This window comes from Hippoglossus hippoglossus, chromosome 16 (assembly GCF_009819705.1).
Source record: "Hippoglossus hippoglossus isolate fHipHip1 chromosome 16, fHipHip1.pri, whole genome shotgun sequence".
Classification (NCBI taxonomy): Eukaryota; Metazoa; Chordata; class Actinopteri; order Pleuronectiformes; family Pleuronectidae; genus Hippoglossus; species Hippoglossus hippoglossus.
The window spans coordinates 3,892,473-3,907,208 of NC_047166.1; the positions used below are offsets into that span (position 1 = coordinate 3,892,473).

The 14,736-nt window shown below is 44.7% G+C and overlaps 1 protein-coding gene across 1 annotated transcript in view; it reads left to right on the forward strand.

Annotated features, from left to right (window-relative positions):
- Positions 1-14,736, forward strand: part of LOC117776258 (raftlin-like) — an 88,321-nt gene that overhangs the window by 537 nt on the left and 73,048 nt on the right. The window contains exon 2 of the mRNA XM_034610047.1: positions 13,746-13,929. Coding sequence (XP_034465938.1) covers positions 13,782-13,929 — 148 coding nt within the window. The 5' untranslated portion in view covers positions 13,746-13,781. The remainder of the gene's footprint in view (positions 1-13,745; positions 13,930-14,736) is intronic.

Sequence of the window (14,736 nt, forward strand, 5' to 3'; positions counted from 1 at the left end):
TCACATACAAACACACACTCACACACAGACACACGTTTACACACATTTAGACACATTCACCCACCTCTGGTCATTTATCACGCACATCACTGGGCCTGGTGGTTTTGAAGTCACGTGTCTGATGGGTGGTACAGAGTGGGGCTGGGAATGCCAGACTACCTGGATCCACTCCCACCCTGTGAACCCTGACAGTGATTCAAGATGTGCTCGTGCGGCATCACCCCCCCCCCCCCCCCCACACACACACACACACACACTCCCACGAGTCAGGAGAAGTCCAGCTGGGGGGGGGTGATCCACAAGCTACTGGAGGTGTGAAGGGCAAAACTGCTTTTGTTTTTCCCGTTGGCGTGCAGCATGCGTGTTACTGCTACACGCACGTCCGTCCATCCAAGTGGATGTTTGCATGCGTGTGGACCGTGTGCCCCGGTGCACGAGTTCATCCGAGCATGTGAGAGTTTACGAGACATGAGAAGAAGAAGAGGAAGAGGAGGAGGAGGAGGAGGAGGGTTTGAAGGGAAAAACAAGTTGAGGGGATGGCAAGATGTGAAGGAGAGGTGGGGGGGGGGGAGGTATGTCAGGGAGGAGGAAGACAGGGCATGAGGAGGAGGAGGAGGAGGAGGAGGAGGAGGAGGAGGAGGAGGAGGGAAAGTGTGTGTGTGTGTAAGAGGGAGAGAGAAAGTGAGTGAGAGAGCTCAGGCTGACTGAACTGCTGTTAATGAGTTTCAGCTGGTGAGATGTGGAGCGTCAGGCTGCATTGTTGGTGGGTCAGGAGTTGTCTCTGTCTGACACGCACACACACACAGACACACACACACACACACACACACAAAAACAAACACACACGTGCACGCACACAGGGAGAGGGATAGATGTGGGCAGCACCACAAATAACACACACATGTCATAGGTTACACACATTCAAACATGGACACAAACACAAAACATGACATAGAAAAATGTAAAATGCGTTTACCATGTTTAGAAAATCACATGCAATACACACTTACACATTCACTGACAAATGCACACTGTACACACACACACACACATACACGTGCACACAGGGAGGGGGATAGATGTGGGCAACACCACAAATAACACACACATGTCATAGGCCACACACATTCAAACATGACCGCAAACACGAAAGATGACACATGTAAAGAAAATCACGTGCAGTACACACTGACAAAAGTACACTGTAAATACACTGTACACACACTGTACACACACACACATGCACACGGCAAAAAATAGCCATGTGCTTTGTGTCAAGTGTGTATATCAAAGGCTAAATGTACTGTGGGTGTACGACACTCAGTGAACACATGTAGTAGCACATGCGTACATGCTGAACGTGCACATGACACGAGCACACACACACACACACACACAATAGAAATCCCATATGGCGCATTATGCACGGGCGACTCTGGAGCTCGGCCGTAGGAAATGTGGAAGTGATTGTGGTTCGAGCTTCATTATGTTACGATTACGATGGAGAATGGAGGAAGTGCTCAGGGCAGAAGGTGAAGGAGCCATTACCCCGAAAAGTTTAACTCGTTCTAATGACAAGAAAACAAACACATTTCCTTGCTCTTAATATTATGTCCGAGTTTTTAGATATTTTTTATCTCTTAAGATTTCAACCTCTATTTCCAAAACAGTGGCGGTGACGTTTAATTCGTGGTCCTAAAAACTACCATTTGTCTTAAACTATTTAGTTTTATACCCAATAGCTTTATTAATGACTCAATAGGCTCAAAGTCAAACAGTGCACGAGGTGTCCGGGTTGTGTAAAATCTCTGTAAGTTGGTATTTGCCCTCCTCCGTGTTGTTTGCTGTGTCCTTGCTCCAGTGTACTGTTGAGTCAGCTAATGAAAGAGGCTGCAGGTAATTGGAATCAAACTCTATGCATTAACAAGTTTTGATAGGATACTCCCTTGCCGACATCCAAACGGACCGGGAAGTGATCCATGTATATCATCACGTCTGTGACATCACGTTTCTTGTTTACTGGAGAAATGCATTTTGAACCCCAGCTGGATATGTGAGGCATCAGCGTTCTGACAAATCAGGGTTCATCTGGGTTTTGGCAGAGTTTCCTTGCAGAGCGGCAGCGGGAGGGACAGTAACACAAAGAAGAAATGTTATATCATAAAAGACTGAGACTGAAAAGATACCCACTTAATTTGGCTTCTATAAAATCCTGAGTTTCCTCCTTTGTCGTCATTTGAGGAGGGAAAACTACAAACCTTTATGGATATTAGTGTCTAATACACTTTACAACGTAGGCCAAGTATTGTATTAACGACAGACTCGATGGATCTCTACCTCTTATCTATGATTTATTAACATTCAGCGGCTTATTAGAAAGTGAAAAACCTCAGGACTCTTAATTAATTACTTTATTAACATTTGATATGCAGAAGTGATGGTTCTTCAGAGAGCTACATCCATTAACCTTTATTGATGAGCGACTAACATTGAAACCTGCAGATCTATGACCTTTTATTAACGACTTTGTAGCATTCAAGTGCACACGTCTCAGCGTTCGGCCACATGCAACTGAAGGTATCTGCTAAATACCAGGAAGATCATTTAGAAACTCTCACATAGACTCGTCTGTTATAACTGCTGCTGTGAATGTGAGTTTTTCGGATTGTTACTGATTTACTTTCTGAATTCGTTCTTTCAGCCGCGAGTTTGTGTGTTTTTTTTTTTCTCCCCGAGCCTTGTGTTGATATTCTTCCGCTCCGGTCTTTTTAGCAAACATTTATTTTAATCAACTTGTGTTTGCTATCTGATCCGGGCACAGTCAATCCCCCTGTGTCGTGTGAAATTTGATTAAGGTAATTGGCAAGCGTTGGCTAGTGTAAACCATAATGTGTACTCCTCTCCGCTCGGTATGTATAGACAAACACCCACCGACAGACGCACACAAACAAAATGTCGTTTTATATTCAGTCAATTTAGGCTACATCGAATTGAAAGGTTGTTATTTTTAAACCGCCTCAATTTTATTCCACTCTCATTTCTCGATGTGATGCAAGAGAGAAACCTGCACGAGCTCCAGATTCGGGGACGTGCACGTCTATTTTGAAGGATTAGGTTCCTGAACAGGATGCTGCAAGGGGTCGACTTCTAGGAGATAATACAGTCATCTAGAATTCAATATAAACTTTAGGGCAGCAAATGATAAGGTGTGAGTTTTGCAGTTCTCACGTCGGGGGTTTGCAGCCTTCTGATGCACATATTTTCCCCTTTAGAAACGCTTTGGTTGCAAGATCTCCGGTTGAGATTAGTTTCCCTCTCTCGCTCTGCGCGGTGACACTGATCGTGCTTTTGCCCTAGACCTGAAAACGTCACGTCAGGATGAATCTCCCGGCTGAGACAGAAAACACAGGAGCCAATCTTCGCCCGGTGGTTTCGTAGATTTGCCTCGGAGCAAAGAGAAAGAAAAACAACCCCCCCCCCCCTCCCCCCTTGATATTTCTATAAGGCAGATTGACTCCTGGTGTAATGGGTGGTCAAAAAAAATAGCAGCAGTATTGATCAGGTAATGTTCAACATAGACATGTCGATAGGGTTTCTGAAAACCCCGAGAAGTTGGCTTGTGCAGGCTTTAATAAACAATGACCCGCCTGGAGCGAGTTCACAGAAAGCAGCGAGTCGCTCCTGGGAAATCTCCTCAAACCCCCTCCACGTTTTTCAAGAAAAATAGCAAAAGGGGGGCCGACCGAAGAACTTTCTATTTTTAACCGAGTATTTTTCTCTCCTCCGATCCTAAAGTGACAAACAATCCCCCCCCCCCGCCCGCCCCTTTGACGGTGTTTCTGTGGCTGCAGCTTGAAAAACAACCAACACACTGTTTGCTCAGGTCGGGGCTGAGATAATGTTTTGCTTTTCACTTTTGAGAGCTGTACAAATCCCAGCATGGATAGATTATGCATAACAAATCAAACTCATGACTGTCAAAGACATGCAGAGGAGAGAGGAGGGGGAATAGGAGGACATGGATGTTTGCTCCTGCTCATTGAGGAGGAGGAGGAGGAGGAGGACAGGAAAGAGGAAGATGAAGGGGGGGGGGGGGGGGGGGGGGGGAGCTTATAGAAGAGGGAGAAAGAGGAAAACTGACAATGAAAGAGAGATTGGTGCCTATTATTCTCCTGAGAAGGGAATAGTCATAGAGGGGTTGGTTCCCATGGCAATCGCTCCCTCCGTGTGTGTGTGTGTGTTAGTGTGTGTGTGTGTGTGTGTGTGTGTGTGTGTGTGTGTGTGTGTGTGTGTGTGTGTGTGTGTGTGTGTGTGTGTGTGTGTGTGTGTGGATGGACTGTACGCAGACCTTGAGACTGTATGGAGACGAGTTGGGCCGAGGTCGTCCTGAGCGGTGGAGCCACCCAGGGCCTTGAAACGGCGGAGAATGTCAGACAGACACTATTATCCACACGTCCATTCTCTCTACCCCACCTCTCATCTTCCATTTTTTTGTACCCACCGTTATGCATCATGCTGTTGCATTAAAAATACAATATAATCTCACGTTCGAAGCTTTTTCTGCAGCTTTCTCAATGTACACATATTTGTGTTATGTTGTACGGGTTCACAGTACAGTGCATATTTGTTTGTTACCTTTTAACCGTTAACATTTTATTCTAAAATGTCCACAAATACAGAGCTGAAGTGATAATTTCACGCCTCAGTTTCACTTACTGCTACAACTTCTCTTATCAAAGTCACAGACACACATCCTGTTTGGTCATATCTAGATTTAACACAATGTTGACACACACGCGTACATCAGCTCTACACCAAGGAGGTTGTGTTTTTAACCGTGTTTGTTTGTTAGTTAGAAGGATTACGCCAAATCTACTCAAATATATAGGATAGAAATAGAATAAATGGGCGGATGCAGGAATGTTTCTTTAACATAGTGAGACTAGGGCATTATAAAATAAAAGGTGACCTCACGTTTGACCCATGTTGTGTATCAAGGGGTTAAGCTGAAAGAATAACACTTGTTTGTGACTTACTATCTGACTCCACCCAGGCTTTATGAAAGAACACTTCAAAGAATTCATTAAGCAGAGAATTCCTCGTTGTCAGTTTGCTTTAATGTCAGTGGTCATAGATTCGTTTGATGTCTTAGACTGTTGCAAAGAACAGATCTATTACACTAATAGTGATAGTGATAGCACCACCTACTGCCAAAAGGAGGTAAGCCTTGTTTTACAACTTTAATTTGATTTACATTAAAATTTTCACCGTGTGGTCTACACTTGATGGCGTGGACCGTAATGCATGATTAGTGGGCGTGGTCCAGCGCCGTGTGACGGACGCAGGAAGTGACGTGTGTATCCTCACCGCGATGCACAAAGCGTACGCAACACGGAGCCGTTTCGCCCGGCCCCTGTTCGCCCTCTCCCGCCGCCGCATCAGGTCCCGAGATCGCAAGTGCCCGGGCCCGCACAGTGCTGCTCGCAGCCCTAGTTTTAATTATGTTCTAGACTGTTAAACTTTCCATCAGCATCATCCACAGCATTTTCTATTAATTTCTGTTAAAGCTGAAGAATAATTACTGTGTGAGCCCAGAAGAAAAACCAAGCACAGTAGCATGGGTCCTTGGTTTTGTCCTTATCCTTAAAACCCACCAAATTTCTCCTCTTAAGTTTGTTTCCCAGCGTCTTAGCTGTAATCTCTGCCGTCTCAAAGCGTCTACTGTTTAGTCCTCTCCGTCCTGCTGTTATTACAAACATGTTTGAACTAACCACGACCTCTCGAGTCGCCAGTGGACTCGCTTCATCTGTGGAGCCGTGACCTTTTAACCACAGCGCTTTAGGGTTTAACGGAACAGAATCCAAAAATGTCCGGCTTCACTTAGACTCTTCATTCCTGGCCAGATCCAACAAAACTTCCCTTTCAGCTTAAGCCCCAAAAACAATTGCCTGTTCATGCCGCCAGTGTAATGGGTATAACATTAAATTGCTGAGCATCAAAGGACGAAAGATAGAAAATTAAATCTTTGTATTTAACAGAAGTCGGAAAAAAACAACGGTGGCATTGTTCTAGATTTGTGTCTCGATTTGCCACAATCAGCGGGCGACAGGCTGAACTCGCATCAGTACAGGACATTGTTTCCGTTATCACGGGCTGTAGAACAAAAGTTTCCAACCCTCACACGCTTAAATGGAGGCTCTGCAAAGTTTGTAGTTTGTGCTGCTGCGGAGGACATAGCTCACTTTCACAACAGTTCAAATGAATTCCAACTGTGACCCAGTTTCGTGGAGAAAATAAATATAAAAGCGTCACAGCCCTCGTGCAGCACAAACCACTTCTTCTCTGTCTATTTGTGTGCTTGTTGTGGTCGGAGAATCATGTTTCCTTCACCAAATTATTCCCAAAGAAGCTTATGTTTGCTGCAGGCCAGCGGATTTGTGTGTCTGTTGTCATGATGTGTAGGCAGGTGAAGAAAAGGTTTTGATTATATAACAGTTTCTACTAGAAGGGAACTTTTAAATCAACTTGATTCTGATTTTTATTTGGATCTGCTCCAAATATGCCTTAATCTTTTCACAACAATCCATTAATTATTCTCTAAGAAATAAACTAAAATGTAGTAAAACACCATGTTAAAGATGTGGAGAACATATTGGATATCCTTCCAATTAGTTTCATGGAAATCCGTCCAGTAGTTTTTTGGCGTAATCCTGCTAAATAACAAACAAACAAATACAGACGAAAAACATAAAATCCTTGGCGGTGGAAACTATGGTTTAGTAGAGTGCATATTTCCACCAAGGCCCAACATTCCCCTTGAATTCAATCAAGCTGCACCACATCACACACACTCATAGATATCATTCCTCTAAATATGCCTGATTATTTTTCATTAAGGCCCATGAATTATTCCCCGGGAAATCTGTGAAAGTATCATAAAAAACCATATCTCACAATGTTATTGATGAGCTCCTTTTTTTTAGATCCATGGACATTTTTAATGGGTTCTGTCTCGGCCAGAATTTCCTCCTGCTACCAAGTTTTGTGGAATAGTTATTGCAAAAATCGTTCAGACGATCAAACAAACAAACCACTGACATCCTGTCCATGTGTCCGCTGTTTTCCAGTCTGTCTCTTTTTGCATGCTCCCTCCTTCTTCCATCAGCTTTGTTGTCCGACTGAACCCGAGGATCCAAGGTGATCAGGAAAGGAAGGAAGGAAGGAAGAAAGGGAGTTGTAGGGGATTTCCAGCTGAAGTGTGTTAACATTGTCCGCCACTTACTGACACTGTCACCTGCAGCACCGCAGACCGACGCTCAGAGAGTCGGCGAAGGACGATCGGACTATTTGAGGCTGTTGCCGATTAGGCACATGGGTTGTGTGTCCTGTGACCTCTCCTTTACAATAGAGGTTGTTTGTAAGAGAAGGGAAAACAACTCTGTGGTCAAGGTCTGATAACATTTAGGCGAACGGTGCTTTCACGCCGAACCTGTTTGCTGCGATTCCCTCACGCGCTGGCGAGTTTTCATTCAGATGATGTGAAAGCTGTCGGTTGAACTCCGGTGCAGACTGAGAAACTGTCTGTGAGGGGACGGTTTGCTCTGGTTTCAGGTGTGATTCATTTGTGGTGTGAAAGCAACAGCAGACCAATCACAGGATTCAAGGTTGTGTTCGACTTCGTCTGGATTTCACGTGCTGAACAATGTATGAATCAATTTGCATGATGTTCCTGATCTGCAGGCCATGAGCAGCTTTTAGCATATTTTTTGTGCTATAGGTAATTTGGTAACAAAGGAAACACGTGTGTCAGCACATGAGTGTGGGGATTTTCCCTCACACATCACAAAGTACAAATGATTCAAACCAGGAGTGAGCTGAGCGTGTGTCCTACTTATCCTAGTTTAGCAGTTTCCCAAATAGTGAGTGAAACCACACAGGAGCTTTCCTCATGAATAAATGTGCATCAAGAACAAGTTGTTTTCCATTTCTACACGATACGATGTATGAGGTCCAGACTCTTCTTGCACTGCCCATTTTCATTTGGGATTCATTTAGTAAACAAATAAAAATCAGCAATTTCCAGAAAGTTTCATTTCCCCATGTGTGTCCATGTAGTGACCTCATGTTTACAGCTTTTAGTTTGAAAAAGACAAATAAAAGCTTAATTTGTAACAGTGAAAATAAAACTACTGCTTGTTTTTGCTCAGTTGGGGACAAAGGAACCAAATTACAGATGTGAAAGAACCATTGTGGTGAAAGATCATCTCCATGCAAACACGAAAGCAATGACGATAGTTGGTAGGGAACAAGTCAAGTCAGATTTATTTTATATTATATATTTATGGCACATTAAAAGCAACAGGAGTGGAGCCAAAGCGCTTTACAAGCATTGGAAATGAAAGCATGGATAAAAGAATGAGAAGTAAAATGACAAATTAAAATGAGTAGAAAATATAAACAGTAAAAAGACACATGAAAATAATCCATCCATCTACTCTCTACAGTATTTATCCTGCATATCACACGGCCAATACATCCACACTACTGCGTTTTATGGATACGAGTTTCAGAGCCACTAGAACGGAGACGTTTGGAAACACATCTGTCCCTGTTTTAGCCAGATGACGAAGACTGTGTAGCCTTTGCTGATTCGTCAGGCTCCTGTCACATGACCTACTTTCGGAAAACAAACAACCAGCATCAGCCTCGGCTGTAGACTCCCTCGGCCACCTCCTGTGTTAGTGACAGTTCCACCTTATCGTCCAAGACAAGAAATCCCTGCTCTTGTTTTTCCCCATTGCTGCCCTCTAGTTTGTAGTCCAGCTCTTTTTGCAACTAACAAGCAAATCCTTCGTGCACATGCATGCCCAGTGCACGTGAGTGGTCATGTGATCATGTGACATGCAAGGTTGTAGCCATAGAGACAAACAACCATTCACACTCACATTCTCACCTATGGTCAACTCAGAGTTTCCAATCGAACCCTTTCCCAAATCTGTATTGGGAGAACATGCAAACTCTACACAGGAAGACGCCAGTGGAACCGGGTTTCAAACCGGGAACCTTCTTGCTCCTGACCCACTGTGACTCCTTCCCTTTTTGTTGCTTCAGGATATCAGGCTATTTTCAACTTTGCTTCTGGACTGAAAAAAATAACCAATTCACATATTGTTCTCAAGACGACACGACCACAGGAGGAGCCGCTGTTGTTGTCTCGTTCCCTCGTCTCTCTAAACCACTTTGCCTCGGCCCTTGACTCTACTCCCCGCAATAAAGTATGGATGATGCAGGACCTGCACTAAATGCAGCCCAGTGCTTCACTTTACTTGTCAGATTAAAAAGATCAAAAGTCGGAAAGAAGGCGAAGAGGGCGCAGGAGATAAAGCCGGAGAGAGGAAGAGAGCAGGCTTAAAAGGGAGACTACACGGAGAAGAACACAAGAACACAGTGTCCTAATTAATGTCTTCCTCCATTAATCCACTCGGAAGCTTCCCATGCTGCTGGGTTTGATCTCAGCAACGCTGCTATCAAAGCCTTGTAACATGGTCTTGTAATATGGTGAAGATCTCCGTCAGACTGCATTAAGGAAAACCGTGCATCCCGGTTGCTGCTCGCTCTCAATGCTGTGATGTCTCCAGGCGCAATCTGGCTTGTGTATGATCATCTCCTGGCTGAAGCACCATGTGCGACTGAAAGAGGCGCGAGCATAACGTCCTAATTTCTAATTAGAGATACAGCACAATTTAAAGCTGCACTAGTCATTATTTTTATGTGATATAATGTGAAGCATGCGAGCCCACACGGATTTATCACCCAAGTCTTTTTAGTGTCTTTGAGCTCATTGTTTTGGTTTTAAAACTCGAAACATTTGCTCCGTCCACTAGATGATGAATCAGATATTTGATCAAAACAGCCTCGACCCTCTTATGTCTTATAGGTTTTAATTACAACATGTTGGATTCACTGGATGCTACAAGCTGAGTGAGTGAGTCATGTTCGGAGACATCATGAGGAGTTGGAAGCCAAAAGGAGAGTGAATATTGGACTTGAATTATTTAATATGCCATAAAAACAGCTCTTATTTATTAATAATGCTGCACAACTGTTTGCTAACACAACAGCATGACAGCTTCATAAGGGGCCACTCAGATGTAGAATCTTATCTGTGTACAGTTCCTCACTTTCAATGGAGATGCACGTCAAGTGTTCTCAAAACAGAAAGTGATGGTGTCTTGGTGGACACTTGTTGAGATGTGCCGTGAGCTCACCAGAGGTCATGTGACTGTTTATTACCCCCCCGCAATCCTTACAGAAAAACCACATGAACTTCACATGTGCAATGCACGTGTTTACATGTGCAAAACATGGGAAACATGTGGTTTTGTAACATTTTGGTGGTAAAACGAGTGAAGCCCTTGTAAATACTCATGTGAAACCCAAGTGATTAGTGTCCAGATGTGAAAATAATGTGATAATTCATGTGATTTTTAAACATTTGGGCCGTAACGACCATTTCAGAAGTTTTTTGATGCTCTGGCAAACTGTTTAAATCCACTCTCAAATAAACTTTGAACCTCCCGTCATTCAAACAAATCTCCTCGAGCCATTTGTGAGACTTTGAGTTTTCTGAGAGGGGTTTACACTTCTGGAAATCCACTTGGCTTAGTTCCTGTAGTTAAGTTAGTTAAGTCCTGGAGTCTCACTACTAATTGGACAAGTCAGTCTGGCTGCTTTGTATTGCAGGCGCAACAGAAGCACAACCTCGCACATCCCTTGATGAAAGGTATAAGTTGGTTTTAGACGCTACATCTGAACACCCTCATACATGTCGGGACTGTTTTAGCTTTCCAGTAGAGTTCTTCTGTCCAGAGTGACCCCCCGAAAATCAATTATCAGAGCTTCATTAATGTGCTTGATCCCCGGAGAAGCAACAGGCAATGACTTCAGCGATCAATGTGAGCACAGAAAACCTCGGTCTGACAAACTGTTGTTGAGTGACGGACGTGAAAGACAAGAACCTCTCTCACGTTGTCTCTCACATTCAGCTCAATACAAAGTGCTGTGGGATGTTTTGGGCACAAGGGCCGGAGCTAAGTGCACAGCAGCTCCAACAAAGCATCCGAACATCAATTCCGGCTTATGAGGAGGAAATCTTATCGAATAAAACCTCTTATCGAATAAAACCTCAAATTCCATTAGCGCGAGACAAAAGATAGAACAGAACGGCAAGAGGATCGTTGCTAATTCAGCAAAAGGGAAATCAATGGACCTCTTCCTGTTTTTTTCCCCCGTAGCTGCACAGCGTCTGTCTACGCCGTCAAGCCTCCCTGACTCCCAACTTGTCAATCACAGACAGAACTCTGGCTGGGGGGGGGGGGCGCGTGGTGGGCTGCCCGGAGCTCGCGCCTCCGAGGACGGAGGTTGAGGCGAGAAACGAAAATCACAAACATCTCACTTTTCTGTCAGTTCGGCTCTAAAAATACTTCCGCGTGCCTCCGCCTCCCCTCGCCTCCTCTCAGGTCTCAAGGAGCTATGCAAATACAAGCCCCTCCATTTGTTTTGCTTCCACACCCTTCCCCTCGAACCCCCCCCACCCCCACCCCCAATCCCATTGTTCCGATTGCGTCTTCCCCGTCTCTTGCATGACTACATGACAGAGCTTCGCCTTCCCCCTTGTTGTTCCTTCTCTCTGCAGGGTAGGCACAGAAATGATAAAAAGCTATTTACAAGTAACTGTAGGCAACAGTGGAAAATCCAAGACTTGGAAAAATTCTTAACCCTGTTTCTTTTGATGTCGGAGCCATTTTTTGAGGCTGCTCGGGGGAACCGCAGTCCTGAGTGACAATTTAAGGGGGGGACTGAAGCGCTTCTAGGGACTTTGACGATGCCAGAGTTCTGCAGATTTTTATTCCTTTATAATCCTTTATTCTTGAAAACCAAAGCAAGACATCAGTCCTGCTTTGCACGAGCCGAGACGCAAAGACACAAAACTCCTCGACACACCTTCGCCGCACACAAACCGTTTAGAAGCGTTGAACACGTTTGTCTTGCGGCAGGCGGGGACGTGCGGCGGCCATCAGCCTGCACTTCATTTCCCTGGGCTGCTGTGAGGCTCGTAGAGATATGATTGTGCAGCATGTTGATATCCACGAGCCAAACAAAGCCATTCATGTTAGTGCCCCTGGAAATTCTGGCTTTCATGACAACCGTAATGAATCTCCTGTTTCATCTCCCTCTCCCTTCTCCCTCCTCGTATGTTGATCACCCTTCTCTATTCAAAGGACTCTAATTGCACGCTCCCTTTCTCTCCAGTCTCTACTTGCCATACATTACCCCCCCCCCCCCCCCACCTCCCCCCTTCTTTTTCCGAGGTACAATCTCCAACCCGGCCGTCCCCATTTCCTCTTTCTCCCCTTGATTGATTCTCACCTTTTCCATTCTTGCCGTTCACCTCATTAATGTTGGAGCCCGACTGCTCGTTTCCTCCACTCCTTCCTCCATCCCCGCCCCCCCGCCCCTCCTCACTTCCTGTCCTGTCGTCTCTGAAGCGACAGCTGGCTCAAATCTGTTCTATCCGGCCAGGGCCCCGCCATGTTCCGTAATTAGAAGAGAGTATAATGGAGAGGGCTCCTCTCTATTATATTATAATACTGGAAGGGGGAGGGGGGAGGACGCCTCCGCTGCCATTAATACATCCATCCAACTGTCCGTCCATCCGACCGTCCATCCCTCCGTCCATGACTTTAATCACCGGGACACAATAGGATGTCACCTGCTTCCAGATGCAGCCGCAGACGGGCAGCGACGCTGTCACAAGCCGTTTGGGGTGAGCTGGCGTCCGTAGCGCCCGTTCATTACGTCCTCCTCCTCCTCTACGGTTGTCTCCATTAATCTGGTCTCTCTTAGAATGAGGCGGAGGGAACCCGTGGAAAATCAAGCTCATTTAGTCGTGTTGATTTATTTATTTACAGACACTCATCGAGCATGTTCTTCTTTATTGGTTTTCCTTCTGAAATCCCAGAGGAATCATGGTTATCCGAGTGTGAGTGTTTGCTTTCACATGTGTGAAAGTGTGTGTGTGTGTGTGTGTGTGTGTGTGTGTGTGTGTGTGTGTGTGTGTGTGTGTGTGTGTGTGTGTGTGTACATGCAGTTTGTCACTGAGAGGTAATGTGATCCTCCATCAGTAAAACCCATCGGGGGAAGTGAATGGTACATTTACTTAAGCGCAGTACCAATGTAGAGTTTTAGAGTTGTTTGTACTTGAAAATTGATACTTGATACTTTTACTCCAATACCATTAAGAGGCAAACATTAACACGTGTTCATAGTCTTTACAGATTAATCTACGTATTGTCAGGTTCTAGAATATGATGCATTATATCATGAGTTAAGGCATAACTACTATTTTTCATTAATATACATAATAATTATTATTCTGTGGCCTTTCTGTTTAACAGATACTTCCACCTTGGTATATTTTTTCTAATACTAATGTTCTTTCTTTACACCAAGTGTGTATCACGATATATAAACTGTGTACATTTGTGCTTTATACTCACTTGTAGTAACTCAACATTCACTGTGGTTTTTGCCCATTTTCAAATGATACATGATTTAAAAAAAACACTGTAAATTTCGCTGTAGAGAGGCATTTTAGAATTTGTCAGCAAAAATGGAAAGAGCTGAAACTCACCGGCCGCACACAGAGACACACGAGTGACCATGCAACCCTGTCTTTCTCTCAGGGTCTGTGCTCAGAGTGACTCACACGCCGTGGAGCCATGGGCTGCGGGCTACGCAAGATGAAGCCGACGTCGGAAGAGAACAGTCCGGGGAAGATTTACTCCACCCTGAAGAGGCCGCAGGTGGAGACCAAGGTGGGCGTGGCCTACACCTACCGCTACCTGGACTTTCTCATCGGCAAAGACGGTAAGGTCTCCACCGATCTGCGTCAGAGAGCTGCACCGAGAAAAAAAAAAGATCTGTGACTTTCATTGTTTTTTAGTGTGCGCCTGCAAGAAGAAAAAACAGAGCTTGTCTCCATCTATAAATTTCCGCCACAATCCCCGAGCCAGACATGTCCGCCGAGCGATTGTTGCTATTGATCAATAATCCCCACAGCCGCCTCTTGCAGATATATTACAGTCATTTTGTGCTGTGGGGTTGTAAAAAAAAATCTAAATTATTGCCCCTCTTCCACGTGCACAGTTTAAATTATATGAACACCTCAGGGCTTTTGCTGTTTTGCTGCATCATGATAAGGCAGCAATGTGAATCACAAGTTTTGGAAACAGCCCGAGCAGCACAGCAATCTCCTATATGCTGCGTGTCGTATATTTCACAGAATAATGTTGCCTCCGCTGTGATTAATCTGTCTGGTCCCCCACTGAAAATGCCATTATACCTGCATATCCCGAGCAGAAAAAACATTCATGCGGAAAAATCCATCACTCATGTTTGCTGAATAATAGCACTCACTGTAATTTTCATCAGGACTTTTCTTGTAATGATGGAGTGTTAATTAGCGCCCGGCTCCCCGTATAGCCGCAGCCATTGTAATTTTCGTCTCTGACAATTAGTCAGTAATACTTTCACATTGTGCTAATGATGTGGAATTTGTGCAGCCCTCTCCAAGCCAAATATCCTGCTGGTGGCCATCAATTATGTATGGAACCGGGTCTGCTAGCAGAGGATGCAAACAAAGTGAAGGGTGGGCCTGCCGGGGTGGAGAGGCAG